The sequence below is a fragment of the Mus caroli genome, chromosome 4 (assembly GCF_900094665.2).
Source record: "Mus caroli chromosome 4, CAROLI_EIJ_v1.1, whole genome shotgun sequence".
Lineage (NCBI taxonomy): Eukaryota > Metazoa > Chordata > Mammalia > Rodentia > Muridae > Mus > Mus caroli.
In genome coordinates, this window is record NC_034573.1 from 90,575,412 (window position 1) to 90,603,009 (window position 27,598).

Consider the following 27,598-nt stretch of genomic DNA (forward strand, 5'->3'; position numbering starts at 1 on the left):
GATTCAGTTCCTGTTGCCAATGAGCCGGCTGTGGCAGTGCATGCCTGTAATTCCAACACATAGGAGGTAGAGGCAGGAACAGTTCAAAGACATCCTCAGCTATGTAGTGAGTTCAAGACCAGCTTAAGACAAAGTGTTATTAAGCCTCTAAAGGCTTATATAACTAGTAAGTGGAAGAAGTAGTAGAGACATCGTGGGTTATTGTATCTGAAGCCTGTACCATTCTCTTGTTCCTTTCTTAAAAGTAAAAATTTTACTCTTGGAAAATTTCATGCAATGAGTGCATTTTGATCCTAACCACCCATGAAATTTCTACCTAGATCCACACCTCCTCCCCATACAGATTCAAGTTTGCTGCTGCTGCCTTTTCTCCCTCCTCTCACTGAGTGCAGCTGTTTGCCCAGCCACTGCTCTTGGGGCCTGCTCTGACCTGTAGTTGACCTATCAGGGGTCAAACCATTAAAGAAAACTTCCTCTCCTTTTCCCAACAGCTGTTAAATGCTGGGAAATGTTAAATACTCAGTGGTGAGATTTCATGCTTACCTTTCTTCAACCCTCAACCTTGCTGGGATTTCGTCTGACTTAAGTTTATATAGATCATGTGCATGCTATCACAGTTACTACAGATTCATATTGTAACTGTCCTGTTGTATCTGTAAAATGTGGTTTCTGTAAAGTTATCCATCCCCTACCTACCAGCTCTCAATCTTGCTGCTGTGTCTTCCCAAAGATCCCAGGCCTTGTGGGAGAAATATGATTTGTACATCCTTTGAAGGTTGGGTATTCCACAGTTTCTTATCCTCTTCACAGTGACCACTTGAGTGTCTGTGTTGCTACCCACTGCAAGAAACTTCTGCAGAGGCTTGAGAAATGCACTGATCTGTAGGTATAGCAGTAAGTTAGTAGGAACCCCCTCTCTGCACTGATCTGTGACTATATCACTAAGTCAGTAGGAGCCTCTCTCTCTCCCTCTCTCTCTCCCTCCCTCCCCACCTCTTTCTTGTTTTAAAGATTGAGTCTTAATATGTAACCCTAGAACTCACCTGGTAGACCAGGCAGATCTTAAATTCAGAGATCCTCCTGCCTTTGACTCCTGGGGGATTAAATGCATGTCACCACACTTCTTTTTCTTTTCTTTCAAAATTCTCAGTAGATAATGTATAGATGAGACTTAAAACTCAAAATATACAGAGGATATAGTATAAAAAGCAAGTTTCCTTCCCTCCCCTCACCTGGATGCAGAGACTCTTACCAGTTCTTCAGTATGTGATTTTTGTGGAGTGAAAAACCTAGACATAGGTATCTAGAGCTATGAAGAGTCACTTGGGCAAGTTTCGTGTTAGAAACAGAATTCTCTGTCTCTGTTCCTCCCTCCCTCCCTCATCTCATTCTCCCTGTCTCTTTCTGTCTCTCTGTGTATGTGTGTGTCTTTCCTCCCAATGCAACTCAGTGTCCCAGAGAAGAAGTTGAAAAGAAGTGTCAACATATTAACATAGTATATTAATATGATATATATCATGATATGTAATTATATGTAATGTATAATTGTATATAACAATATTATATATCAATATATATTAACATAATATTAACATATTTCTCAATATTCAAAACTAAAATTTTAGAAGAGATGAGCAAACCCAGTGCTTATGAGCAATAAGCACTGATTTGTTGGATTGGTTGATTGCCTGCCTTCTGATGGATAAGCCATCCTCTTTCTTTAAGACATGTAGCCTTCATCTTGGAATGTTTGATTTTTGTTCACACTAAATTTAGTAACTTTGTACTTTGAACATGAATAGGTCTTTAATACTTTTACTTACTGTGTGCATGCATCTGATGAGCACCGACCCTGGGGTTCCTTCTGTTCTGTTCTATTTTATTTTGAGTTCTTTTTTGGGAGATATCTTCCCCCACCCTATTGACACCTCCTTAGAGCAATCCTTTCCAGAAGTTTTTCTGCCCTGGAGTGATAGCTTATATATTTCCACTTGAGCATTTGCTTGTCTTGTTTTCAGATCCTAAAAGTAGCGCTCTTAGTTGAGTACATGCGCTGTGGTTTGCTTCATGACAGGTCTTTTTGTTGGATTGAAGGCTCCAGTTTTCTCAGTCTCCTCTGTGTCCTTTTTACAATGACAGTACACCCACTGGTCACACCTTCCTCAGATCCATCCATTTCTATATTTGTGCCCTTTGCCTGTCAGGGCAGGATCAAGAGAACTTGATCCTGGGCAGAACATTGCTACTACTCACTAGCTTTGTCAGTTTCTGTAAAACCCAGGAAAGCCAAATTGAGGAAGCATCAAAGCCATGATAAGGAATGTGTGTGACGCCATCAGTCATCTGCTGCACCCACCCACGCCTGTCATTTTAGTGCTTTCTGCTCTGCCTGAGAACTCAGTGTACCAAAGGGGTGGACAACTAGAAGACAGATGAAGTGGCTGATTTTTTTGGCTGCTAAATGCAGATGGGACAGGTAATTAAACAGTGCTGCTCCCGCAGAGACGCCTACAGCAATGAACATGACATCCCACAAACCCAGCTGCACTCCACTTTAGATTCAGAGCTAATATTAGGTAGGCTTCCCCCGGATTGACACATTTTGTAAACATCATTTCTGGTTCACCGTGATTGAAGATGAAGCATGTAGTTTGTTTGCAGATTAAGTTTTCTAGACAGCACATGGCATTTACAGATATATGAAAAAATAGCCTTCAAGGGCTCAGCCCTGTCTGTGGAGAGCCATGGATGCCATGAGTGAGTCTCTGTACCTAGCCTATTCTTAGCTTTAGTGTCCCACTGACAAGGGGGATGGGCAGGACTAGAAGGGAGATTAGAGACACTTCCCTTGTTTTATCTTTTTATGCTTAACCTTTGATGGGATATGTGGTAAAAGTTTCTCAGGATGGACAGCAATGTTTTTTAATGTAACTTGGGTAGTTATTTTCATGTAGAAATAATCACTGCACCATCTACTCACTTGCTCCCATACAAGCTTTAACAGTTTTCCTTCTACAACGCCCCCAGCAGACTCTTCATAGGGCTGATCATTTTATTGTTGAAGTATCTCTTCACAGGCCTCTTTCTCTCTGCACTTACTTGGTCAGTTTTACAAAGTGACCTCTGCCAGTTGTCTCCCTGTGTTAAGACCCAGAGCATCTCCTTGCGGTGCTTGCTAGAAGTCGCACACACTTGCTTGTCACTAGCAGCCCCGCTTGGCTGCATTGCTCTCTCTGCATGACTTACTCTGTAGGCTCATTCCATGCATGTTGTCGCTGATCGTTTACTCAGGCATTCCTTTTTCCTGCTATAGTGGATGTTGGTTCTGAAGGCCATCCGCCTTGCATTTCTTGTTGTTCAATGCCTTATCTGCAATGTACGGCCTAGAAGTATAACCTGGATCTGTGGTAGGTCAGTGATGTCATGGTGGAGGGCTAGCTTTCAGGAAGAGAATGAAACCACCCCAATTTGCAGCGTTTACCAGTATCTGTCCTGGCCGGCTCTAGGCTGCCAAAGTGACATCGCTGCTCTACTGAATTGGAAAGCAGCTCACACATACCACTTTATTATCACAGGCTCCTCTGCAAGGCCAGGACCTGAACCAGCTGAGTTTGGCAACTAAACAAACCAATCATTTCATCTGCCACTTTGCCTCAGCTGTCCATCTGATGGATATTCTCTGAGGTGTGGGAATATTTATGTCTTACAATCAGGGGAGTAAAAGAATAAAATATAATAAGTAACTAGGATTTGATGACTTTTGAGTACTTCCTACATCTCTTTGTAATTTGATTTAATTGCAACTTTATACAACTTAATTCCAAATTAGCTATATTTTACAGCCATCTTTCAGAATTTCTGTAAATTGAACAATTTGCTTTTATACTTCTGTGCAAGATAGCTCCAGCTCCCCAAGGGAGATGGTCTCTGGGTAGACATAACAATGCACTCTTTGTGGTGTGTGGCTCACCAAGGAAGGGCCCATGAATTGGTTGGGAAACTTATTACAGAAACATTTACCTGAGAGTCTTGGTTCACCTCAGTTGAATGAGCCACCGAGTAAATGACCCAGCTCCTACTTTGATAGCCGTGATTTGATAGTTACTACATGAGAGCTTGGTGTGGCAACAGTGGGAAATAAGTCACATAGGGAGACTAACGTAAGCAACCCAATTGTACATGTAGGGGCTAGAATAGCCCAGAATACTTGGTGGTTAAGAATAACTGTTTCAGAAACCTAGCCTTGGGCCCCAAGTTCTTTGTGTTTGTTATAAACTGTTAGTCAGGTGGACTGCATGCTACTTGACATTCGTCTACATGACTTTCATGGGATGGCAACCAAGTCCTGTGCAACACTGTGACTTAGAGCAAACTTGTGAGGGATGAGGAATCACAGAGAACTGGAAAACGATGGGGAAAGCTGCACTGGAGATGCACTGCCACCTGGAGAGGATTGTCACCTTGTCTAGAATAATTAGAAGTGGCCCTAATGTGTAGATAAGCAGACTGTCAGTAGCGAGAAAGTAAAATAACATGGCATTTGCCTCATTTGAGCGTAGACAGCTACAGCAAGATTCATTACTTTCACCTTTAAAGTTAAGCTTGGTGAGTGTCCCGAAGTCTTATAGCCAACAAAGATGAATGCAGCTAAGATACTCATCTTTTTGATACTGAGTCTTTCAACATTGACTCATGTCTTAGCCCACAAGAGTTCTTCCAAACAAGCAGAAGTAATCCCAGAGTAGAAATGATTGTTTCTCCCAAAGAAGACATGTTCTTATGAAATCTGACTCACTAGGCAGGGACGTGTGTTAGGGCGTGTGTGCACAGTGCACATCCCATCCAGTGAGTCATCTTCAGTGCCTACTGTTCTGGGGCATCAAGACAATGGAATTGTATGTGCATGTGCTGGTGCCTGCCTGTAGCGTTTGATAGGAAAGGCCACGTGGACTGTGAGCTGAAGGCATCCTATGTTACATGGCATCCTGTCTTAAAACAAAAGCAGGTGAAAGAGAGAACGAAGAATATTATGAAGTCAGTGAGTTGATCTGAGACTGAGGTGTGTTCACGGTGGTCCTGACCTCCCTTGGATGCTCATTAACTCGGGATGTGGTGCTAAGGTGTAAGTGGAGGTTAGTTAGCTAACAAAGGGGAAGCAGGGTGTTCTGAGGCGGGGCACGACAGCATTGGGAACATAGTGTGTATACTGGGGAGAGAGCGCAGACTCTTGTTTGTCCTGCAATAGGAAGGAAGGTGGTTTCATAACTTTACTTAGCACTTCTGTCCTGTGTTGGGAATCTTAGGATTTTAGTTTTGGGGTCAGATAAATACGGTTTCAGTGGCTAAATGACAGGTGATGGGGGGTTTACTAACAGCTGGCCTGTCTCTGTTGTGTTTGCTATCATTGCTCTGTGCTCTCTGCAGCTGCTGCCTATCCACACGCTCAGGCTTGGTATGGAAGTCGACTCCTTCGACGGGCACCACTATATCTCCTCAGTCGCTCCTGGGGGTCCTGTGGATACCCTGAACCTCCTTCAGCCAGAGGATGAACTTCTTGAGGTAAAACATACAAGGGAAGAAAAATACATGGCAAAAATGTTAGGTTCTAGGAAGTTGTGTTCACTGATTGACAGTGTCACTAATGCCAGGCATTTATACCAACAGCTTACTGGGTAATACAGAAGTAGGTAGCACATTTTTAGTTTTTTGTTGGGTTTATTTATTTATTTATTTACTTTTTTCTAGCTTGTAAGTCCTTTGAGCATCCTTTTGGATCTTTGTCTAAATGATTGACAAAAACATTTGGCCTATGTATATGAGTGTTTTGCCTGCATGTATATATGTGCACTATATATGTACCTAGGGCCTTTGATGGTCAGAAGAGGACTTTAGGTGCTGGGAATCAAATTGCGATGTTCTCTACAAGAACAACAGATTCTCTTAAATGCCTTGCCGACTTACCAGCCCCATGTTCCCTGGTTCTTGTTGGCAGCATATAATCATATTTATTTTCAGCCTCTGTGGATTGTTTCTGTAAGGGTAAGAGTGGAACAACATCCAGCTTGTGTGTAGTTGTAAGATTGTCCTCTTGGGATTCCCCTGTAGGGCGATTTCCAATAGCTTTCTCAGGCTACAAGTCTCGTGTCAGTACAGAGCAGTTTTGGGGCCGAAGTCTTTATTACCTGGGCAATTTTTACACAATCCTGTAGATACAGGTATAAAAAATATTTGCTGACAATAAATCATTAATTTATATTATAATAATTCTTTGGTATGCATCTATTTTGCCACGTATTAAAGATGAAAGCTGGTTTACATCCTGAGATGGATGTGCTTGGCTACTTTCATAGGAAGAACTGAATCCTGGCTGACTTTGATATGGCAGGAGCAGAGCATCTTCAGTATTTTCCAGATCTGATCAATGTTTGGATTTTAAAATTGTCAATACTAAGTATGTTGTTTTGCCTAAATACATAGTACAAAGTAGCAGATGTTTAGGACTATTTCAGAAATTGTTCAAAATTCTATCCTAATCCCAAGCCAAAATTCATTTAACAATTTTTAATGATGCTCAAGTCAACAACTCAAACAGCAATTTTAAAAAATCAAACATTTGAATGTAATCTAATGTCACTATATACTAATTTGACATTTATAGGCTGAGGAATGATGGCAAGAAATAATTTAACCATTGTATTTCATGTCTGCATGCCTCCAGTCCCCAATTTAGGTGGTGCTGGGGATCAAACTTGGGACCTCTACTATGGTAGGATAGTATTCTACCCACCTAGCTATATTGACAGCTAAAACTTGACATTTCTATAAGTAAAAGCACGGTGATTATTAACAGCTTGGTTCCCATTTTGAGCCACTGTTTTAGGCAGTGTTTGTTGGTGTTGTGTGGCATGGTGACATGCATAGTCCAGTGCATGGTGTATGCTCACAACCAAGGCCACAGTAAGGTGAGGTTCTGCAGCATGGACTAGGAGCCAGAAGAAAGCTTGACTTTATTACAGCCTCGATTTTAAATTATTTGTGTTTATTGTATTTTCTGAAATCTTACTATTGGTATTTTCATGGCCCTAAGTTCAGTTGTAGATACAGGGTTGTGATCCACAGTGTAATAACCTGGTTTCTAAGCAACTCTGCCTTGAAGTGGCCTTCTGAGAGATTTAAAGGATGCTGACTTTCTCAGCTTCCTGCTTAGCTAGCAGCACAATATCTATGCTCATGTTTCCTGACTCTCCGTTGTTCGTTCATTCCATCACTCTTTTATTATGGCTTACAGTTTGAGGAGGTCTAATCCATCATGGTGGGATAGCTATGGTGCCAGGAGCGTGAGACAGCTGGTCATTTTGCACCTGCAGTTAAGGAATCATAGATTGAATGAGAGATGGGGCCAGCCTATAAACCCTTAAGGTCCATAACCAGTGAACTACTTTTCTTCTCGTTTCCTTTCTTTTCTTTTCTTTTCTTTTCTTTTCTTTTCTTTTCTTTTCTTTTCTATCTTTTCTTTTTTTTTTATTAGATATTTTCTTTATATACATTTCAAATGCTATCCCGAAAGTTCCCTATACCCTCCCTCCGCCCTGCTCCCCTACCCACCCACTCCTGCTTCTTGGCCCTGGCATTCCCCTGTACTGGGGCATATAAAGTTTGCAAGGCCAAGGGGCCTCTCTTCCCAATGATGGCCGACTAGGCCATCTTCTGATACATATGCAGCTAGAGTCAAGAGCTCCGGGGTACTGGTTGGTTCATATTGTTGTTCCACCTATAGGGTTGCAGACCCCTTTAGCTCCTTGGGTACTTTCTCTAGCTCCTCCATTGGGGGCCCTGTGATCCATNCAATAGNTGACTGTGAGCATCCACTTCTGTGTTTGCCAGGCACTGGCATAGCCTCACAAGAGACAGCTATATCAGGGTCCTTTCAGCAAAATCTTGCTGGCATATGCAATAGTGTCTGGGTTTGGTGGTTGATTATGGGATGGATCCCTGGGTGGGGCAGTCTCTGGGTAGTCCATCCTTTTGTCTTAGCTCCAAACTTTGTCTCTGTAACTCCTTCCATGGGTATTTTGTGAACTACTTTTCTAGTGAGGCTCCTCTACCTCTTAAAGTTTCTAGAACCTCTCCAAACGGCCCTGCCGTCTGGAAGCCAAGTATTCAAACACAGAAGCTTATGGGGAGAATTTCACATTCAACTACAAGGCAATTAATAAATCTACTTCGTAGCTCTGGTTCCTGATTTTAGCCATTTCTAAAATTTGTTTGATCAAAGTGAAATGATAAGGATGACACATAGGTTGGATGCACCTGCGGTTAATTAGTAGTTGTCACCAACCCAAAGCAGCGTGTTGAGAAATGGTGAGCTGAATTTTTGACTGATATGAACAGATATAAAGTTCTGTCTTAAGTGTGGGAGGACAAGGTTTTAGAATCCTATTGTAAGATGTAGTAAATTGCTTGCTTGCTTGCTTGTTTATTTATTTATTTATTTGTATTGGTGATTGAATCCAGGACCTTATGTATGCTAGGTATAAGTTCACTCCCAGGGAACTTATTTTTTGTTAATACCAGCCCTTATTTTATTAATTTATTATTTTTTATTTATAAACTTTATTATTTATTAAAAATCTCAAAGTAAAAGTCATACACAGAAATTAACCAGACCCAAGTCTATACATCTCAGCAAATTCCTAGATAGTTGAATAGCCATTTGGAACGGAAGGTGTGTAGCTTCCCATTGAATTTTACAATTTCACCGTTGAATACATTTTTATGCATTTACCTATTATGAAAAACTAAAAACCCATGACAATTAGAACTAGAAAAGCAATTAGCTTTATATTCTCTTTTATAACTTGTGTTATAATGATCTACATTTATTCCTTTCCTATTCCCTAATATTTTTTGTTCTCTTTTCTATATGTTACAGTGTGCTTACATATATATTAGTTTACATATATATGTATTATCACCTACATTCTGGATATGAGGGAGAATATGCTTTTTCTTTCTTTTTGAGATTATGTGATATCACTTAATATTATACGTTCTAAGCCCACCCATTTTCCTGAAAATTTTGTAGTTACATTTTTTTTTTTTTTGAGAGCTGAATAGTATTCCATCTTACATATGTACCTGCTTTTCTTACCCATCCACCATTGGGGAACTATGTTCTGCTTTTCTGCTGTTGTGGATAAGGTAGCAATGGACACGGGAGTACTAACTAACATCTCTTTGTCCAGGTATGAAATTCTCTGGGTATGTGCCAAGGTGTGAAATCGTGGGATCCAAGTGTAGGTCTGTTTGTAATTTTAAGAAACCTCCACACTGATTTCCACCACAGAGAGTTATCTGCAGCCCCTCTCAGGAGCTGCTCTCAGGTCTGTCGATGAGAGCCATTCTGTAGTTCTAATTGGCATTTCCCTGGTGACTTAGGGATATTACATGTCTTTAGGAACAGTGGTCATTGGTGTTTCCTTTTTTAAGAAGTATCTTTTCAGTTCATTTCTATTGCTTAACAGTCTCCTTGGCATTAGATGTCTACAGTTCTTTTTAAATCTGGTATCAGTCCTTGGCTGAAGTGTAGTTGGTAAAGGTGTTCTTTAGGCTCTCTGCACTCCTCCTTATTTCCTTTGCTTCTCACAAACCTTTTATTTTGATGCATCCTTTTGTTGACACTTGGGTTTAGTGTCTCTGCTATTTGTGTTCTATTCACAAAGCTCTTCTCTAACCCAGTATCCTGAAGGCTAGCCCCAATTTTTTTTTAGATGTTTCTGTGTTTCATATTTGAAATTAAGATCTTTAATCATTTTAAATTGACTTTTGTACAAGGTGAAAAGAGTCAATTTTCATTCTTTTGTAGAAATGCAGTTTTGCCAGCACCATATGTTGAGTAGGCTGTACCTATCAACGGGATAGCCTGATGTTTTGATAAGAGTGTGTGTTCTGTATCAGTTAAGCCAGGTTAAACCTACCCATCTCCTCAAATACTCATCATTCTTTATGGGGGAAAGGTAGTTATTTTTACATCATTGCCAAGAGTGACCTTGAACTGCATATGGGAAATTTATGCCATGAATTTTACTGGATAACTAACGTTCTCTTTCTGTGCCTAAGATTATGTCTTTCCTGATTGGCAAGGCATGGTCATAGTTTTGAGACTAATCCGTGGAGTAGAGACCATTGATGTGATATGTTTTTATTTGCAATTGAGAAACAAGGTATATTTGAAAGATGCAGAAAGAATAAAATCAGTTTAATTGATAGCTCATTTTATAGTTATAGATGGTAAGTTATATGTGACTACGTTTACCAATGGATACTTTTTACATGTGAAATCCAGGGACCCGGAGTGTAAAGTAGTTGCTGTGTGCTGGATGTTAGAGCAGTGTTGGACGAGTTAAAGTAGACTGAACACAGCATCCCCATCCACCCCACCCTTGTCAACATACTTCTCTATTCTTTATCTAAGGTTAGAATATTCTGGGCCTCTACCTGAAAAACTAAGTGTTGTAATAGGAGTGTAAACATTTAGGGGGAAGGGGGGGTAATGACTTTTTAACATTAACACAAAGTTAACACAATTTCATAAACATTTTTTACTTTCTTCTCATTCACTCTTTTTTTTTTAACTTTTTATTATTTGTGAATTTCACATCATGTATCCCAGTCCCACTTATTTCTCCATCCCATTGTATTGCCCTTGCAACCTCTCTCTCCCAAAAGAAAATTAAAAATTAAAAACAGCAACAGCAAAGGAACAACAACAACAAAAGCACTACCTACTAGCCAACCAACTAATCAGCCAACCAGTTGACCAAGCAAGCAACCAACCAACCAACCAACCAATCAACTAACAAACCAAATAAAAAAAATAAAAGATCTCCTTGTGGAAGCTATAGTGTGTCCCACAATATACCCCTTTGTCTACACATCTTTACTTACAAATGTTCATTGCAGTGTGTCATTCATTGGTCTGGTTTGAGGCCTCTAACTTCTGCTACACTAACAATATTGGATTCTCACCAAGACTCCTCTTGGATATGCTGATGTTCTCCTATGTCAAGGAGCTACTGTAGCTTTGGATTTGTATGATCAATACTTTCACGAGCTCCAGCAGTTCATAGATAGGATAGATCTGGGTCAGGGCCTAGGTGCTAATTGAGTTGGTCAGCCCACCAGCTTTCTCACACCTACACAATCAGGGCGAGCTTCCCAGGACTGCCTTGGCTAGCTCACCCAATGCTGCAGCAGGCAAGGAGCAGGTCAGGCTCTCCTGTGCTCACAACCTCAGGGCCAACTCTACTGTGCTACTCGGGCATGGTAAAGGGCCTGCTTTTCTGAGTGTTATAGATAGTGAGGGTTGGGGCTAGCTCTCCTCAGTGCCATAGCCAGTGATGGGCAGGGCCAGCTCTGCACAGCCTATGACATGGTCCCATGCGGCAGCCCACATCACGGATGTCTACATGGTCTGTAGTAGTGATATGAGCTATGACCATCAACACAGGCCCCAGCTGCTGCATGACCACAGACCTAGATATGGCCCAAAGCTGCAACATGGGCCAGGATTTCCCCATGGCCTCAGTTGGCAGGGCAGGCTGCTCACATCAGACAGCTCTTCTCACCTTCCCTTTATAGTAATCAAACCATCCTTCTCTTTCTCTCCCTTCTCCCCACCATATATTTGCATATCACAGTTGCATCTACTGAGGATGGACCTCTAGGTGTTTTCTACCTCTCTTCTTTTTCTTTTTTTAAGATGTGCTGGAGAGCAAGCTTAGACTTCTGCATGGGAGTCAAGTGCTCTGTTCTCAGTGTTAGTCATGGCCTCAATAATTTGACACCTAAAGTAGATTCTGGTAAGGAAAGTTGAGATACAGAAGGATGTGACAGTTTTGGAATTTTGGTTTCTTTAAAAATCACAGAAATACCATAAGAATATGTTTTCATTTAATCACAGGTGTGGGATATGGGTGTGACTCAGGTTGATAGTAGCTGACTGTGATTTGCCTTGTGCTCTAGCTGGGGCTTGATTTTGCTAGCTGTAGATAGTTCCTTCGATTGGGTTCTGCATTTGCCTGGCATGTGTCCCTGCCTATGCTGTTTAACATATAAGAAAATCAGTTTCTTCCTCTTCCTCCACTGTATGTTTGTGAGAGTCTAAAGAGCTGCCATTCGTGTAATCTACAGTTTCTGTCACAAAGGGGATTGGCTTTGTTGTCACTGTGACTGACAATAACAAGCTTATGTGTAAAGTCTGTTCTGGAAGCCTCTACTCACGTGCATCTTCTAATCAACAAGTCTGTATAATTAAGACTCAGTATCACTTAAAAGAAGGTCTCAGGCTCAAGGACTGCCAGGAATATTGTGAATTCTTAATTAAAAGTTCTAAAATAAAAATTCCAAGTTAAGTGAATGTACACATTAAAAGAAAAACTTTGAAGTTGTCCACATAAACTTTTGGTTGGTCTCTCTGGTCCCCTCTCCCTCTCCCCCCATCTCCTGTTCTTGCCTTCTCTCCTTCCTCCTCATTTATTCTTCCACCCCCAATGTGTTTAATGTACTTCTTAGAGCTTAAAATCAGAAACACAAATATGCTTTGGGGTTGGAGGACCATGCCAAGTCTCAGCCCAGAATAGCTATTTACAGCAGCCATAAATCCCCTTAGCTAGGGGTTGGTAATGGGAAATGTGACCAATCTTTTTAGCAGTAGGTAGTGAAGAGGACTACCAGGCACTGCTATAATAAGTGGAGACAATTCAAATGAATAAATAATGAACTAAATAAATATTTATAGGTATTCTAAGATAACAACCTGATAAGTGACTTTCTATTTTGTTGAAGCACAAACTAATAATTGTATATGGTTAGAGTTTCTATTTCCATTGTATCTCTTTGTGTATTTAATAGAGGTTACTGTCCACTTGACTAGAGAGCTTTCTGTGCTTATTTCATAGCCTAGTATTGTGGATTTGATGTGACCAGTGTTCTGTGTGGAGGTTGACTTGAATTCTTCCAAAGAAGACTGGTTGCTCCTGGGTCTGCTGTTCTTCAGACTCATTCGTCGTCATAATGGCTTGAGAGAGGCAGAGTAGGAGAGAGAGATTGAGATTCTCCATGAGGTGTTTTTGTCATTACTGTTTTACTCTGTGTCTGAATAATGAGGAACAGGGTGATATGTCTGCTTTGATGGCTAAGTACTGGATGTGTCACAACTTGAAAGTGGTTGCTAGGGACAGATGACTCCAAGCACTGCCACAGCTGACAGAGTGCTTCCAGCAACTCCGTGTTCTCCTGTGTTCTCTCTGGTGCAGTGGTATATCTGTAGAAAGGGTGCTCCTGTTATGGTCAGTCCTACCTGTTATCTGACCTGAGAAGACTTGTAGCTAAAACTATATGTGAAAAATCACAAGACACCCAATTGAGATTTCTAAATCATCTTTGGTTCAAAGTTTTATGCATGCATATATACACACACACACACACACACACACATATATATATATATGTATATATATATATTTGTTGATAGGGATTAATCATTAATTAACAAGGAAGATTTTCTTTTTGAAAGGTAGGTCACACTGCCGTGGACTTGGGAACCGTACAGTTCTGTGATGCTGCACTAGCCCAGTGTATGGGGATGGAAGGGATGGTGGCGACACCTGTTACTCATAGAGATGTGTGTGCTAAGGTGATGCTGTGTGTGCTCATGGAGGAAGGATGCTCTGACAGTAAACTCCAACTGCTCTGTATCAGATGTGCTCAGATGTTGCTAGGCAAATAGACTTACAGTGACAACACAGAGGGAGTTGAGTGTTAGGAGGCTGGCAGGGACAGTTAGTGCATTTAAGGAGTGACAGAAAGCTGAAAGATTGCATTATTGGATTATGTCAAGGAGAAACCTCAGAAATGTGAACCATTAGATCTCCTACCCAGGAATGGTGCTGCCTGGCACACATTTTATATTTTTTTCTCTCTATTTCAATCAAGATGTAGCCTGAATTTTTGTCAATCTCACCCTTAATTTAGATGTTTTAGATTATTAATAAAATGATGTGAATAATTTTAGGGCCTTTGTTTACAAGAACAGTGAAACATCATCCTGTTTTCTTTTTGTTGCTTCTTAATTTTGCACCTATTCACAGCTGACAGCCCTTTCATCCTAGGTCAACGGCATGCAGCTTTATGGGAAGTCTCGCCGAGAAGCAGTCTCCTTCCTTAAAGAAGTGCCCCCACCATTTACCTTGGTCTGCTGCCGCCGGCTGTTTGATGATGAGGCCTCAGTTGATGAGCCAAGAACCATGGAGCCTGCTCTTCTTGAGGCCGAGGTACAAAGGGCTGTGTGGCCGTTATGGATGTGTCCTATTGAGAGGGTGTTCCAGTATCAAGAGGGGAAGCGGCCACACCCTACTCATTTTTATTTGGCTAAGCAACATGTCGAATGTTTCAAATTCTGAATTTACATTTGGCTCTCTAGAACTCCCTGGTAATGTCAGTGACAGTGTTGTGTATCAGTCTGATTTTAGAAAACCCTTTAGGAAACAACTATTTTTTAAAATTGTCTTGATTTGTAGCTTTTCCTTCTATTTCAACTTATTCCATCCAAACAAAGGTGTATTGTTGGTGAGTATTTACTATCTTAGTCTTCTCTTTCTGAGACCCTTAAAAATATGAAGAATTCTGATAAGCTTCAGGGTGAGGTTAGAAGCTACTATAAACACAGAAGGTCAGAACACAGGTCAGTACTTCCTCTGCTGCTGGTGTCTTAGCTAAGTGCACTGCAGTTGTGGGGAGGTATTAGGATGTATGTCGTCATCACATGCCTTTTGGAGCATCCTCTTTATGCCACTTCCCCTTCTTGCCAGACACGAACAGTTTAATGCAGGGCCTTTCTTTGTACCTACCTACCTACCTACCCTTTGAGTTATAATTGAACTGAGTTCATCTTTGAAGTTGTGTGCACCTTAACCCTTCTTACATACTTTGTGTTTGTGCATCTTGGGCAGATGACCTTGATTCCTGTTTCTAGTGTGAAGGATGCTATGATGGTTTCAATTAGAATGACCCCAGTAGGCTCACGTGTTTGAATCTTTGGTCCACAGTTGGTAGAACTGTTTGGGACAGATTAGGAGGTGTGGCCTTGATGGAGGAGGTGTGTCACTAGGGACAGGCTTAGACATTTCAAAAGCCCGTGCCATTGCCAGCACTCTCCCTCCCTCTCCACCCCTCCACTTATGCCTTATGCTTGTGGCTGAGCTGATGAGCTCTCAGCTACTGTCCCAGTGCCATGCCTGCTGTTCTAGGTCATGGTGGTCATGGATTCAACTTCTGAAATTGTAAGTCCCAAATAAACTCGTTCTTTGATAAGTTACTTTGGTCTTGGTATCTTATCAAAACATTTAAAAAGTAACTAAGATAAAAGGGACTACATACAGAACTTGGAGTTCTCAGGAGCTCCTGTGAGAAGGAAATAAAGTTATATGTGCCAAGCTCTTAGCGTTATACCCACAGGTGGAGAGCTACATGAACGTCAGCGGTGCCATTCCTGAAGCCTCCCACCCACCAGCTTTGACTCTGATTGCCTAAATTACCAGAAAGTCCATAACCTCTGTACAGTCTGGTGCTGTCTATAGATCCTTGAGCATGGGTAAATCATGCTTTCTAAGAAGGTTGTCAACTCCTTTTGGGCATAGGCCATTTCTTAAAACTTTCTGCAATCTTGTGTTGCTGTTTTCTATACTACATATAAAAGAGGAACTTATGATTCTTGATTGACAGCTTTCCCTCCCTCCCCCTTCACTATATAGCCCAGGTAGCCTAGGCCTGGTTTTTAGCCCAAGACTGGCTTTGAATTGAACTCACAATCCTGCCTCTGTCTCTCCTGGGCTAACATAGATGTGTGTTTTGTGCCTGGCTAATCCCTGGTGGGATGTGTGTGTGTGTGTGTGTGTGTGTGTGCAGGGTGGTGGTGGTGGGTGGATGGGGGTGTGGGGTGTGGTGGTAGTGGTGGTGGTGGTGGTGTTTATTTTTTCCCAGACAGGGTTTCTCTGAGTAGCTTTAGGTGTCCTGGAACTTGATCTGTAAACCAGACTGGCCTCATAGAGAACTGCCTGCATCTGCCTCCCTAGTGCTGGGATTACAAGTGTGAATGACCACCATCCATCTTCTGATACTTGTTTTAATGAAAAAGAAGAAAAAAAATTAAGGTGTTATATGACTTTAATCTCAACCCTTGGGAGGCAGAGGCAGGCAGAGCTCTGTGAGTTCAAAGCCAACCTGGTCTACATATTAAATTCCAGGATCTCTACAGAGTACAGCCTTTCTCAAAACAAAACAACACAAATTTCAAGAAGGGGTCTCATACCATACTGTGTAGCTCTTACTGTTCTTAGTAAACTGTAATGTGTGTGGTGCCTTCCCGGTGAAGCTTGAAAAATAGACCTTCAGTTTAATTCTGTCAGGTATCAATCATCAGCCCAGCTTGTTGACTCTGTGCTCCCATCCACCATCCTGCAGAGTGGTGAACAGCAGCCAAATGTCAACACTGCTGCCTGTTGGCTGATGGCTTTCTTTTTCTGTAAAGACTGCAGTTATGCAGAATTGATGTATCAGTGATACAGTCCAGTCCAGTGCAGACTGTGCACACAGGGTGCCATGAAATCTCTGTATGCTTGTGCTTTGTGGTTATATGTGTGCTCTTAAAATGTTGGCTCTTTCACGTCTTCTCTGCTTTTCATTTATCCTGATAAAATCTTGTATTTTTTCTAAATTTCAGGGTTTTTTTATGTGTACAGATGTGTGTCTTTGTGAATGTATGCTCAGTGTGTGCCCTTTGAGGTCAAAAGAGGGTGGTTAGATCCACTTGTGCTGGAGTTACAGGTGGGTGCGAGCTGCCCAGTGGCGGCGCTGGGAACAGATCTTGGATCTAGAAGAGCAGCAAGTACTTTTAATTGTTGGCGCATCGCTCCGGCTCTGTCTTTATGTTGTTAAGCTCTCTGGTTAGGTGACACTGCAACAGTTCTAATTCTCATTGGTCAGTGAGTGTATACCCATGCTATCCCAATCACACTAGCCTTTGCGACATTTTATTGGAAGATAGCAGTATTTTCTTTTTCAAAGTATTCTTTCCCAGGTTGATGAGATGGCTTGGCAGGTTTCAGTTCTGGAATGCATGGAAAGTTGAAGGAGGAAATGGACTCAACTGAGTTGTTCTCCAATCTCCACTCATAGGCCCCAGCATGTGTGTCCACACATAGGCCGCAGCGTGTGCATCCACATGTACAAAAGTAATGTTTTTTAAATAATAAAAAATAATTCCTCACATTAAGATGAAATATGTGGAGATTAGCACTGGGGACTATTCCCTTAGCTCAGGTTTGGTCAGTCAAGAACCAAGAAATTGTTCCTGTGTTTAGGTCCCATCCACCGTGTAGTGGGTGTTCCATAGCTATGCAACAATAATTTTCTCTGAACCAGTTCTCATTTACTCTTCCCCATTATAGAGCCCTCCCATTGGTGCTGTTCAGTGATTTCCCTATACCAGTCTCTCAGTTCTGTTTGTAGGAATGACACGTTTTCATTTTATTTACTGAGAGTGTCAAAGATTCTAAGAAATCTGCTTCGGAAAGCTGTTGTTTAGCCATATATGTGGCTCATGCCTGTAACCCCAACACTCAGGAGACTGGGACAGGATTGCTGTAAATTTGAGGCCAGCCTGGGCTGCTTAGTGAGTTCCAAGCTAGCCTGAACTACTGAGTAAGACTGCTTCAAAAAACTTAATTGTTTAGGCTGTGAAGGATAAAGTACTTTGGAAGCATTAGCTTGGAGGAAAACAAAACTGTGCTAGAAATGTCCTCTGGGGTAGATCTGTCTCGTTTAACTTCCATGAGTCTCTAAAAGGACCAGGAGTCTGGAAGAGAGGAATGTCAGGATATGGGAATTAGCAGAGAACCTGTGTGCTGGGCATTTGAACTAACTGACTTCCTCTAAGGCCAAGTTTTTCCCTGTTCCTACTTGGTGGATTCCCCAGTGCTCGCTCAGGGAGTGTTGGTGGTGGTGGCTGATGCTAACTAACACTGCCACACCTCTGCTGCCCCAGCCAGCAAGCACCATCTCCTCTTCCCCTTCCCTCTTCTTGTTCTGTTCTAGTAAAACTTCCTTGGAATCTTCTGGACTGGTTTCCTTGAGCCCTGACTGTTCTCTCTTTCTGTCTCTGACTAAAATTATGATTATAGTATTGCTTTTAAAATATCTACGTGCCTCTATTTTGCATGAAGTTTATATTTTTATTTAAATTACCTATTTTTCCTTTTATGCTTCTAATGGGATGACAGAGCTCATTGAAGTATAAGAGGTCAGTGTTAACCCTTGCATTGAACCATTTGAGAAGTGTGTGAGAGCTCTGCGCTGTGACTGTCTGGGTGTTTCATGAAGCTTTGACCTTGAGTGTGAGCACCCAGTGCATGCCCCTCTACAAAGAGCAAAAGCTAACTACGCATGCCAAAGACACTTCCCAGTTTGAAAAGAGACTGAGTTCTTTTTAAAACAGAAAGGACAGTGGCCCCAGCATTTACTGTCCTTGTTCTTTCAGGTTGACCACAATGTAGATGTCAACACTGAAGATGATGATGATGGAGAATTAGCCCTGTGGTCTCCTGAAGTCAAGACTGTGGAGCTGGTGAAAGACTGCAAAGGCTTAGGATTCAGTATTTTGGATTATCAGGTATGGGGCCTGCTGGACGGGGTTTGCTTTGTGTTATGGCTTTGATCGTTTGTTTGTTTGTTTGTTTGTTTTTGACTGTTGGTTTATGCTGGCATTGCATGAACTAGTAATTGTTTAAAGCATTCACCAAACTCAAGCAAAACTGAATTGCAAAGGAGGAGTATTACCCATTCTGGTGCTTTCTTTGAGGCTGGTAGCTCTTAGTGCATAAGGCAATGAAGCAGCAATGATAAAAGTCGATGCTTTTAGAGACTAGAACTTGGTGAGCTGTGAAAAATGGGTCCAGTGCTATTGAAATATATTTCATGTACTGTGAAATATACTCATTTAGAGCATTCGCCTAGGTTGTTTCTGTGTATAAGTTATCTAATCATCTCCATTTTCACAGTAAGTTCCAAAAGGAACCTGGGAAGCTGAGGCACGAGCAGAGTCAGTTCAAGGCTAGTTTGTATTTGAGAGCCCATCTGGGTTATGTAATGAGACCGTGTCTCCTAAAGCAGAAGCAAACAGAAAGAGACCTGTGCACATGAGCAACATCCCCGCTCTCCTGTGCATCCTTCCTGTCATATGAAGATTTCTATGGCTTTGCTTACCTGCCAGTTTTAATGAACTCAATAGAAATATTCTTGGTGAAACTGTCTGCTGATGGTGCATAACACCTTTGTAGTTAAATATTTACTATGGCTCCAGTTCTGACAGAAGTAAGGTTACTGATACAGGGTTGGGAGCACTGGAGCACACAGTAGGACACCTTTATATTATAGCAACTTACCACCTACTGTCCTGCACTGGACCTGTGATCACTGAGGGAAATTAAAGCTAGAACAACAAATCCCTTTACTATTAAGGTACACACTTTAGTGTAACCTAAATACAATATGAATACAGCAAGATGGACTCTGTGAAAGCACATAAAATGCAAAATTATATAAAACCAGGTTTATTTATATTCATTCATCCACTCATTGATTCATCGAATTGATGGTGTGGGAATGCGTGCATGCACGTGCCTTAGCACCTCATGGAGTTCAGAGGGCAACTTGTGGGAGTCAGGTCTCTTTTCCACTACATAGGTCTTGTTGAAGATACAGCTCAGGCAGTCAGACTTGGCCCCTAGTGCCTTTACCCACTGAGCCAGCTTGCTTCTCTGAATCTTTTCTTTGAAACATGTATTTCATGGTTATAAATGTTTTGCTGTCATGGTCTGTGTGCACGGTACGTGTTCCTGGTAGCTGTAGAGGTAAGAAGAGGGCATTTGATCCCACGGAACTGGAGTTCCAGAGAGTCGTGAGATGACGTGTATGTGAGGAAGGAAACTTGGGATTTCTGCAAGAACAACAAGCGCTCTTAGCTGCTGAAGCGTCTCCAGTGTCTGAAATCACTGCTTCATATAATAATGAGATAGAGAACAGAGTACAAGAAAAATACTCAGAACATTATGTAAGATTTAAATTATATTTTTGCTGGCATATTTCTGGGCCAGATAGGCCTCTGCTCTTAGAATTTCCTTTTAGAATATTATTGAATTATATGAGTTGTTGATTTGAAATGAGCATTTTGGGAAATGGTGGCAACAGGAAGTATCTAATTGTAGGATTCTCGTAAGAACTCTTGGTTCCCTATATACTATACTTTAGAAGTGTCACCTATCCCCTAATAAGTAGTCAATAAAAGACTCAGTAAAATTTAGATCAGCCAAAACTCAACTGAGGTTAAATGAACGAATGTCAGTGTGAATTTGTTAACCATTTCCGTTCTGAGGTTGAATTTGCAAACACGTTTTAAATGTGATTTTGATGGTCAGCTAGTTTTCACAATTTCAGAGATCTCTGTGTATTTTCACTGTTAATTGATAAGTATATTTTATTGTCGATTTCTTAGAACAACTGCAGGCTATAAGTAGTTATTGATTTGTCTATTTTCACTGCTAAGGGCTGTGTAACTCAGACAGCTAACCAACAGTTACAGCCCTGAGCTACACTCTCAGCCCAGACTTCCTGTTTTTAGTGTTACACATCTTAAAGCATAAAAATGTTTCTGAGCTTGATAGCATTCTAAAAAGAGGGAAAACTTGGGAGTCCCTCAGTTTTCTGGCAGGAAATTGCTGCCAGTTCTGAGCTTGGTGCTTTTAACAACGATTGTTCTAGTGTGGATTGTTTTCTCAGCATGCTCTCAGAGGAATGCATTTTGGATTCTGTTGTTTTCTATTTTGAATATTGTCATTGATAAACATCTCCTTTTGTTTGTTTGTTTGTTTGTTTGTTTTTCCTGCACCTCCTCACTCTGTCTGAACAGACACTGATTTCTATTCAGGTTGGATGATGTAATTCTGCTGTAAAAAATAGTACTAGAAAATTCTTCTGTCTTTGTATGTTTTGGAGAACTGATAAAAGGCTTCTTAATTTCTTAATGTTACTTTAATTCAGATAAAATGGAACAGCTCATGTCTTCTATAGCCCCACTTTGGAAGGAACACACTCGCTTTTATGCTGGGTATTTTCCCTCAGTAAGATGCTAAGTGCTCTCACAGTTGGGTACAGTGCATAGGTATCATCTGTCAGGGGTATGAAAAACCATTTCCCATTAAAGCCTTCAGATAATAGGGAAATGCAGTTTAAAATTTGATTTGTGGTAAGTTCATTAATTTATTTAATTGTATGACCCTTATAATCAGGTAAAATTTTCTAAATTTGAAAAATAGTTTTTCCAAAATTACATAGAGGAGTAGCAGATGCTTTTAGAGGCCATGCTCCTGGGATTTCCATATCTGATATGTTTGTGTAAACTTTTTAGGTGACTGAAAAAGACCAAAGGAGATTCTGCCGTCCCGGGTTTAGCATGTCTAAACTGAGTAGTAGTGTAGGAACACTGGAGCAGTTTCTAGCCTTAGGAACCAGGGATGGTTTCTATGTGGTAAGGGCTGTGTTGAAGAGGTTGCATCTTTCCTTTTGAGTACTAATTTCAGTTAACTGTTTTTCTAGTTAATGAATTTTTCTCTGCCCCAAGAACTGAAAAATGTGTACATCTGTCTTCTTGATGTAACTTCTCTAGGACAGGTATAGTGATATCACATGCAAAAGATCATATGGATTAAGTTTGTCTGTAAAGGAAAGAAAATCTTGTTTGTCTGTAAAAGAAAGAAAATGTAAGCATTGTTAACCATCACTCAGTTTACAAAATCAGCACAACAATTATTGATACCATCTTTTGATTGAGTACCACACTGCAGTGTGTTCAAACTATATAAATTTTAGCTATATAGTTAGGTTAGGAAAATTAATGAGTAAATACCTTTGTTTAATGGAGTTGGAATTTAACCATGAGATCATATTATATCATGCTATTCCAGAGAGCCATATGTGAGTCACCCTGAGAATTAGTGCTCCAAAGTTTAGTTTTTATGCAATATAGCTGCACCTTAGGAAAGTATGAGTGAACAGATTAAGTGAATTGACCCATGGGATGATGGGGTGGGTGGCTGTCTCAGCATTGGCTGTCCTAGTATTAACGGACATTGTCTAGTGTGATAAAGCCAAGTAGCCTGCTCTGAAATGAGGGAGTAGAGTCTGACACGGGGGACAAAGAGTGAATGTGGGAGCTCATGGCCATATATTTGACACTAGATTGGGACAAGGAAAAAGAGAAAACAGTAATTATAATACAGGTTGGATTTTAGGATAAAGCTTTTGTTGTCGATGATATGAGCTAAAGTCAAGTCTGTTCCCCACAGAGTCTGAGTAAAATCCTGTTCTGGGTGCTCATGTGAACCTCCATGGCTTGTAAGATTGAGTGGTGGAGACAGTGCATTGAAGTTTGACAGCCAGCTCTTTCTCAAAGCATCAGAGCACCTGGGAAATTTGTCCATAAGTTTACAAATTTTTAACATTTTTTACTATGTGTATACATGTGTGTACATGTGTGTGCATGTGCACTTACACATGAGAGCATGATCCCAGGTGTGCAGGTGTGTGTGGAGACCTCTCTGGAGTAGGCTCGCCTTTCCTGTCCATTCTATCCCGGGCAGGATGTTAGGCCAGGCTTGTACAGCTGGCACTTTGCCCACTGTCTGTTTTCTGGCTCTGGCTGCATTCTTCGTAGCATCTTAAGTCTGTCAGTGAAGGTTCCAGTTTGTACTTTAGTTGTCTTTAGTTGTTCCTCTACTTTTTTATATGTAAACTCACCATTCCTTTGAATATTATTTCCATGGAATATCACTAATACTCATTTATATCAGCACTAATACAAATGTAACAGTAGTAGTAGGTGCCAATTATTATTAATTAAGTGGTAGTCTCTGTTTTACATGTATTAGCTTATAGATTTCTCACAAGAACCATGTAATCCCCATTTAGCCAGGAAACTGAGGGACAGATAAGTCAGGTGTTAAGTCCAAGTTTGTACAACAGGAATACAAAAGAAGGGAAATTTGAACTCAAGCAATTGGTCTGACATCCCATTGCTTTTAAATATAGTATGATGTTATTTTTTTATGGGTATTTTGCATGCATTTTAAAAAATAGGAATCCTTATAGTAAATATTACTTTTTTTCTCATTGGAAAATTATTTTAAAAAGAGTAAGCTGCTAAATAGCATTCTCCTTTTATTGCTCTATGAAAATTGGATAAATATTAAGGATTAGTTAATGCAGTGTGTCCTTCTGCACCATGTAAGAGCTGGTGCTTCAGAAGAAACTGACTTCTAGTTTGGAAGCTTGTTTTTATGGGTTAACATCTCTTAATCAAGCAGTTTGGTAGCCTGAGAGTCTGTAACTTCTGATTTCTACCAAAAGCTTGCAAAGATTGAACTATGTGGATTTTACCTTCAGTTGACCCTATAAATTTAAACGAAGCAAGTGGATATTTTCTAGTGTTTTGATTTATGCTGAACTTTGAATAACCCCTCATGATTATAATTCACTGAAAATGTTTGACATTAGCCATGACGTTGCCATCCTTGGTACTTTTAAATTTCAGTGATTTAGAAGGGATAATTTATTAACCAATAATCCCCCCCCATCCTATTCTTCATTTTTCTCCCTCTTGAATGACTCAATCTTGGCCAAAGCAGGTATTTTGGAAAGACTTTGTGTTGTCTCAGTGAGAGCTGAGTCACATAAGGATGTCGGCCCTGCTGTGAGAATGTTGGAAGGCCATAGACAGATGCTGTTGTGGGGTCCAGTCACATGTGAATATAGTCGTAATGCTGCAAGCCTGTGAAAGGCCATAGGCAGATGACGACCTTCAACAGCAAGTGCAGATAGTTTTCCTGAGGAAGCAGTTGCCATGAACTGAGTTGTGAAAGCAGAACAGAGTGAGCAGAAGCTACTGCTGAGCCCAGAACAGTTTGCCTTTGGATCTGTGAGGACTTTATGCACAAATTTGTCCCTTAACTCAGAGTCTCCGTTGTTCTGGTTGGTTTGCAGTCCGGGAGAGAAAGACCCAGAGCCTTGAGTGTGCCAAGCAGGCTTCTTACACTGTGCTACGTGTCCAGCCCCAAAACTCTCTTTACATAGACTTTTAAAGCTTAAGGGAAGGGGATATCAATTTTATTTATAACTTAAAAGTATCTTTGGATTTTTGAGCACATTAAAATGTTTTTAAAGTTGGTAATATATGTACATCGTGTAAAAAATTCAAAAGCACACCCAGGCCTTTTGTGACAGTCACTCATGGCTCTTCCAGGAAAATCCATTGTATTTCATGTCTTTCCTCTAAGATGTGTTTTATAAACAGAGCATTATATAAATAATAGTTTTCTTGTTATATAAATTTTACATTTTTGACACATAAGTGAGATATAGCATCCATATGCTAAGTACTTTGCTTTCTGTAACCAATTACATCTTCTTTTACTTTAGTATTTATTGAGCTACCTAGTCCTTTTTAATGACTACATAATATATTATTGTGGGTAGACAATAATTTATTCAGCTAGCTTCCTGTACCCACGTGGTGTAAGCTAAATGAGACCGTAGTGGATTGTTGCCATAGTCTTTTATAAAACTGTGACAGCTAAGCTAGTGACAAGTTTCTAGAAAAGAGCATGCTACCCTCAGGAGCACGTACATTTTCAGTTTTGATGCATTTTTACCAAATTGCTGGAACACCATTTTGAGACACAAGAGTTGAGATGAATTATAATTGACATCTTATGTGGAACCATTTCTTTATTCAGATGATTCTCCTGGAAAATATAAGCAGGTGTGTAATTCATGAAATTAATGGTTTTCCATGATGTGAAAGGACTAAGTGATAGCAATATATAACTATCAATTTTGTTTCAACTGTAATTTTAGTGGTAATTTATTGTCTTTTGTAGCTAAGAGAGTAGAGTATTAATATTCACTCTGGTATCAGTGTGCATCAGTCTATTCCTAATTCTTCCACCAATCTGAATGTTCTTTATGAAGACTTGAGCTCTGAAATGAAGTGACATGCTAGGACTTTGCTCTTTGTCAAGTGAATTGACAATTTGAGTGAATGCTGCTGTCAGTTGATAGTCTTAGTAGTTCTTAGAAGCTTAACATCTTTATGGTCATTCTAGGTAAGTGTCAGGACCTAGCTTACAGATTTGGGAAATAATGACACAATTTTACCACATAGCAATAACATAAATAAATCAGCTGCAAACTCTCCTTTTTTTCTAAAGTATAAAATGTGGAAGTTATTGGTATATGACAAGTTATATAGTTTTCATTGTGATGCTTGGGCAAGCTTTAAGGAAACTGTTGGCACCTGGCATCTCTGCACACAAGGCATGTATGTAGCTTGCTATTGCTCAAAGCACACAACTGCATTTGAAAGTCACTGTTTGCTTAAAGGACTTGGGGGAACTGACAAAGCCTACTTTTGCCTTTCCTGATGCTTCTCCACATTTATTTTATGAACATCAAGGTACTGTAAACTCTAGTGCCATGGGACTAAAGGTTTCTTCCTCAAAGGACTTGCTTTCTTTGCCTCTGTGGTAAAACTCTACATCCTTTATGTCATCGTAAGCTGCTCCATTTGGCAAATGTGTTCACGCAATGGATTGACTGAGCCTGCAGGAGAGTCCTTTCATGACTTATGCACCCCTTTTCACCTGTGGAGTGGCTAAGTAGAGGGAACTTGATCCTCACATCTGAGTTTGTACTGTGTTCGGGATGATGACCAACCTCCAAAGCCCTCAGTGCAGCAGGTCAGAATAATAGGAGATCAAAGAGACTGTATCAGTTTTTAATCCAGCTAGCACTGATCAACAATTTACCTGAGTAAGGAAGCTGCTCGCGATGAAGTTAGCATGAGGACTTAAAGACCTTAAGCCAGGTTTGATGCAGAATTTTGCAAGAATTTTGTGCATTTGGAATATGAGTTTGGAAAGAACTCTTATTGGTCTAATGGGACAAAAGAGAATAGTCATGTGCAACAAATGCTGGTCATCTGGACTCAGGTTGCCTCCGGGATAATTTTCCCTTTAATAAATATGGTCATGTCAGTTAGGCTTCACCCTAGTAAACTCTAAGGAGAGGAGCCTGAAGGGATCTGCTGGTTGTATTAGCTTTGGTAAGTATTGTATAAGTAGACAAACTGCCCGTTAGTGTTTGTTAAATGAACTCAGAGAGCTAAAACATTGGTACAAGGTGCTCACATTTTCTGTATAGTACCTTGTAATTATGTGTGTGGTGCACTGTTTAGATATCCCAGTGAGTTAGTAGGTCTTTCCCGGACTCCTACACCATAAACCAGAATGACAACTTCAGAAAGAAACTCAGTCTTGAGAGGCAGCTCATTACAAGTCTCTCACACCGCCAAACATGGCTGTTTCAGTTCTCACTCCGTTCTGCTGTCCATGTGGGGACCAGACTACTAGATGGAAGTCACAGCCCTTCCTCAGGAGTGCCTCATGATTGACACAGTCCAACATGCAGGTGTTATAAGACATGAACTGGTGGTTCAGCCATGACTGACTGGGAAGTGGTGGAGCTGCATTCTAGATGGAAGTCACAGCCCTTCCTCAGGAGTGCCTCATGATTGACACAGTCCAACATGCAGGTGTTATAAGACATGAACTGGCGGTTCAGCCATGACTAACTGGGAAGTGGTGGAGCTGCATTCTTGAGTCTATGGTGAGGATGGATGGAAGCACTGTATTTAGACAGAAACAATTTGTTTCCAACTCATCAATCAACTGAAAGGGAGGAGGTATATGTGGCTAGTTTAGTTTATCTTCCCAGAGAAACATGCTTAGTAGTGTTCTGCACGCTTTCTTCACATTGTTCTCAAAGCTCCTGGTCACTAGGATTTATCCCTCCAACCTGGCCCAAGCTCTTCAGAGATGTGATATTTTTTGTACCAAACATAAAACATGTATGTTTGGTTTTGAGGTGTCCAATGTAACTCCTTGGCCTTTTTCCTGTTTAGTTTAAAAGTTTTTATTGGGCACCAGCTATGTGCTGTATATCATTGACCTGTCAAGGCTTACAAACAAAAACATACTGTAGAATGAACGGCTTCAGTGTCCTTGTAGCCACTGTGTTTGTCAGACAACTTCCTAGTCCACAGATAGCTTGTTTGCTGAGAGACTGAGGGCCGAGGGTGCTATGCTGTTGTAAGCCTCTTTTGTGTGCCTATCCAGAGAACACAGACCAGCTCTAAATTTTCATGTGATATGACTCATGGTTTAGCAAATGCTAACATAGTTGGCCCAGATTAAGTGTGCTCAGTTGGAGGTGAAGGAGTAAGTTTGTAGAAATTGGTATCTCCTCGGGTCTTTCTCAGGTTCATAAGGGCAGCAGTGTTCATAACATGAATACTGTGAGCTCCCTGGGCGCTATGTAACAGTATCTCTGTCCATGCTTGACAGCTCTGAAATAGCTGATGCTAACTCTATTT

At 40.7% G+C, this 27,598-nt stretch overlaps 1 protein-coding gene across 6 annotated transcripts in view; it reads left to right on the forward strand.

The window, feature by feature from the left end:
• Positions 1 to 27,598, forward strand: part of Patj (PATJ crumbs cell polarity complex component) — a 314,627-nt gene that overhangs the window by 55,506 nt on the left and 231,523 nt on the right. For 5 of the 6 annotated variants that reach the window (XM_021159452.2, XM_029475856.1, XM_029475854.1 and 2 more), the window contains 3 exons: positions 5,425 to 5,559; positions 14,172 to 14,333; positions 18,596 to 18,727. In XM_021159452.2, coding sequence (XP_021015111.1) covers positions 5,425 to 5,559; positions 14,172 to 14,333; positions 18,596 to 18,727 — 429 coding nt within the window. Of the gene's footprint in view, positions 1 to 5,424; positions 5,560 to 14,171; positions 14,334 to 18,338; positions 18,359 to 18,595; positions 18,728 to 27,598 lie in introns of all 6 variants that reach the window. The other variant, XM_029475857.1, reaches the window with a different exon arrangement.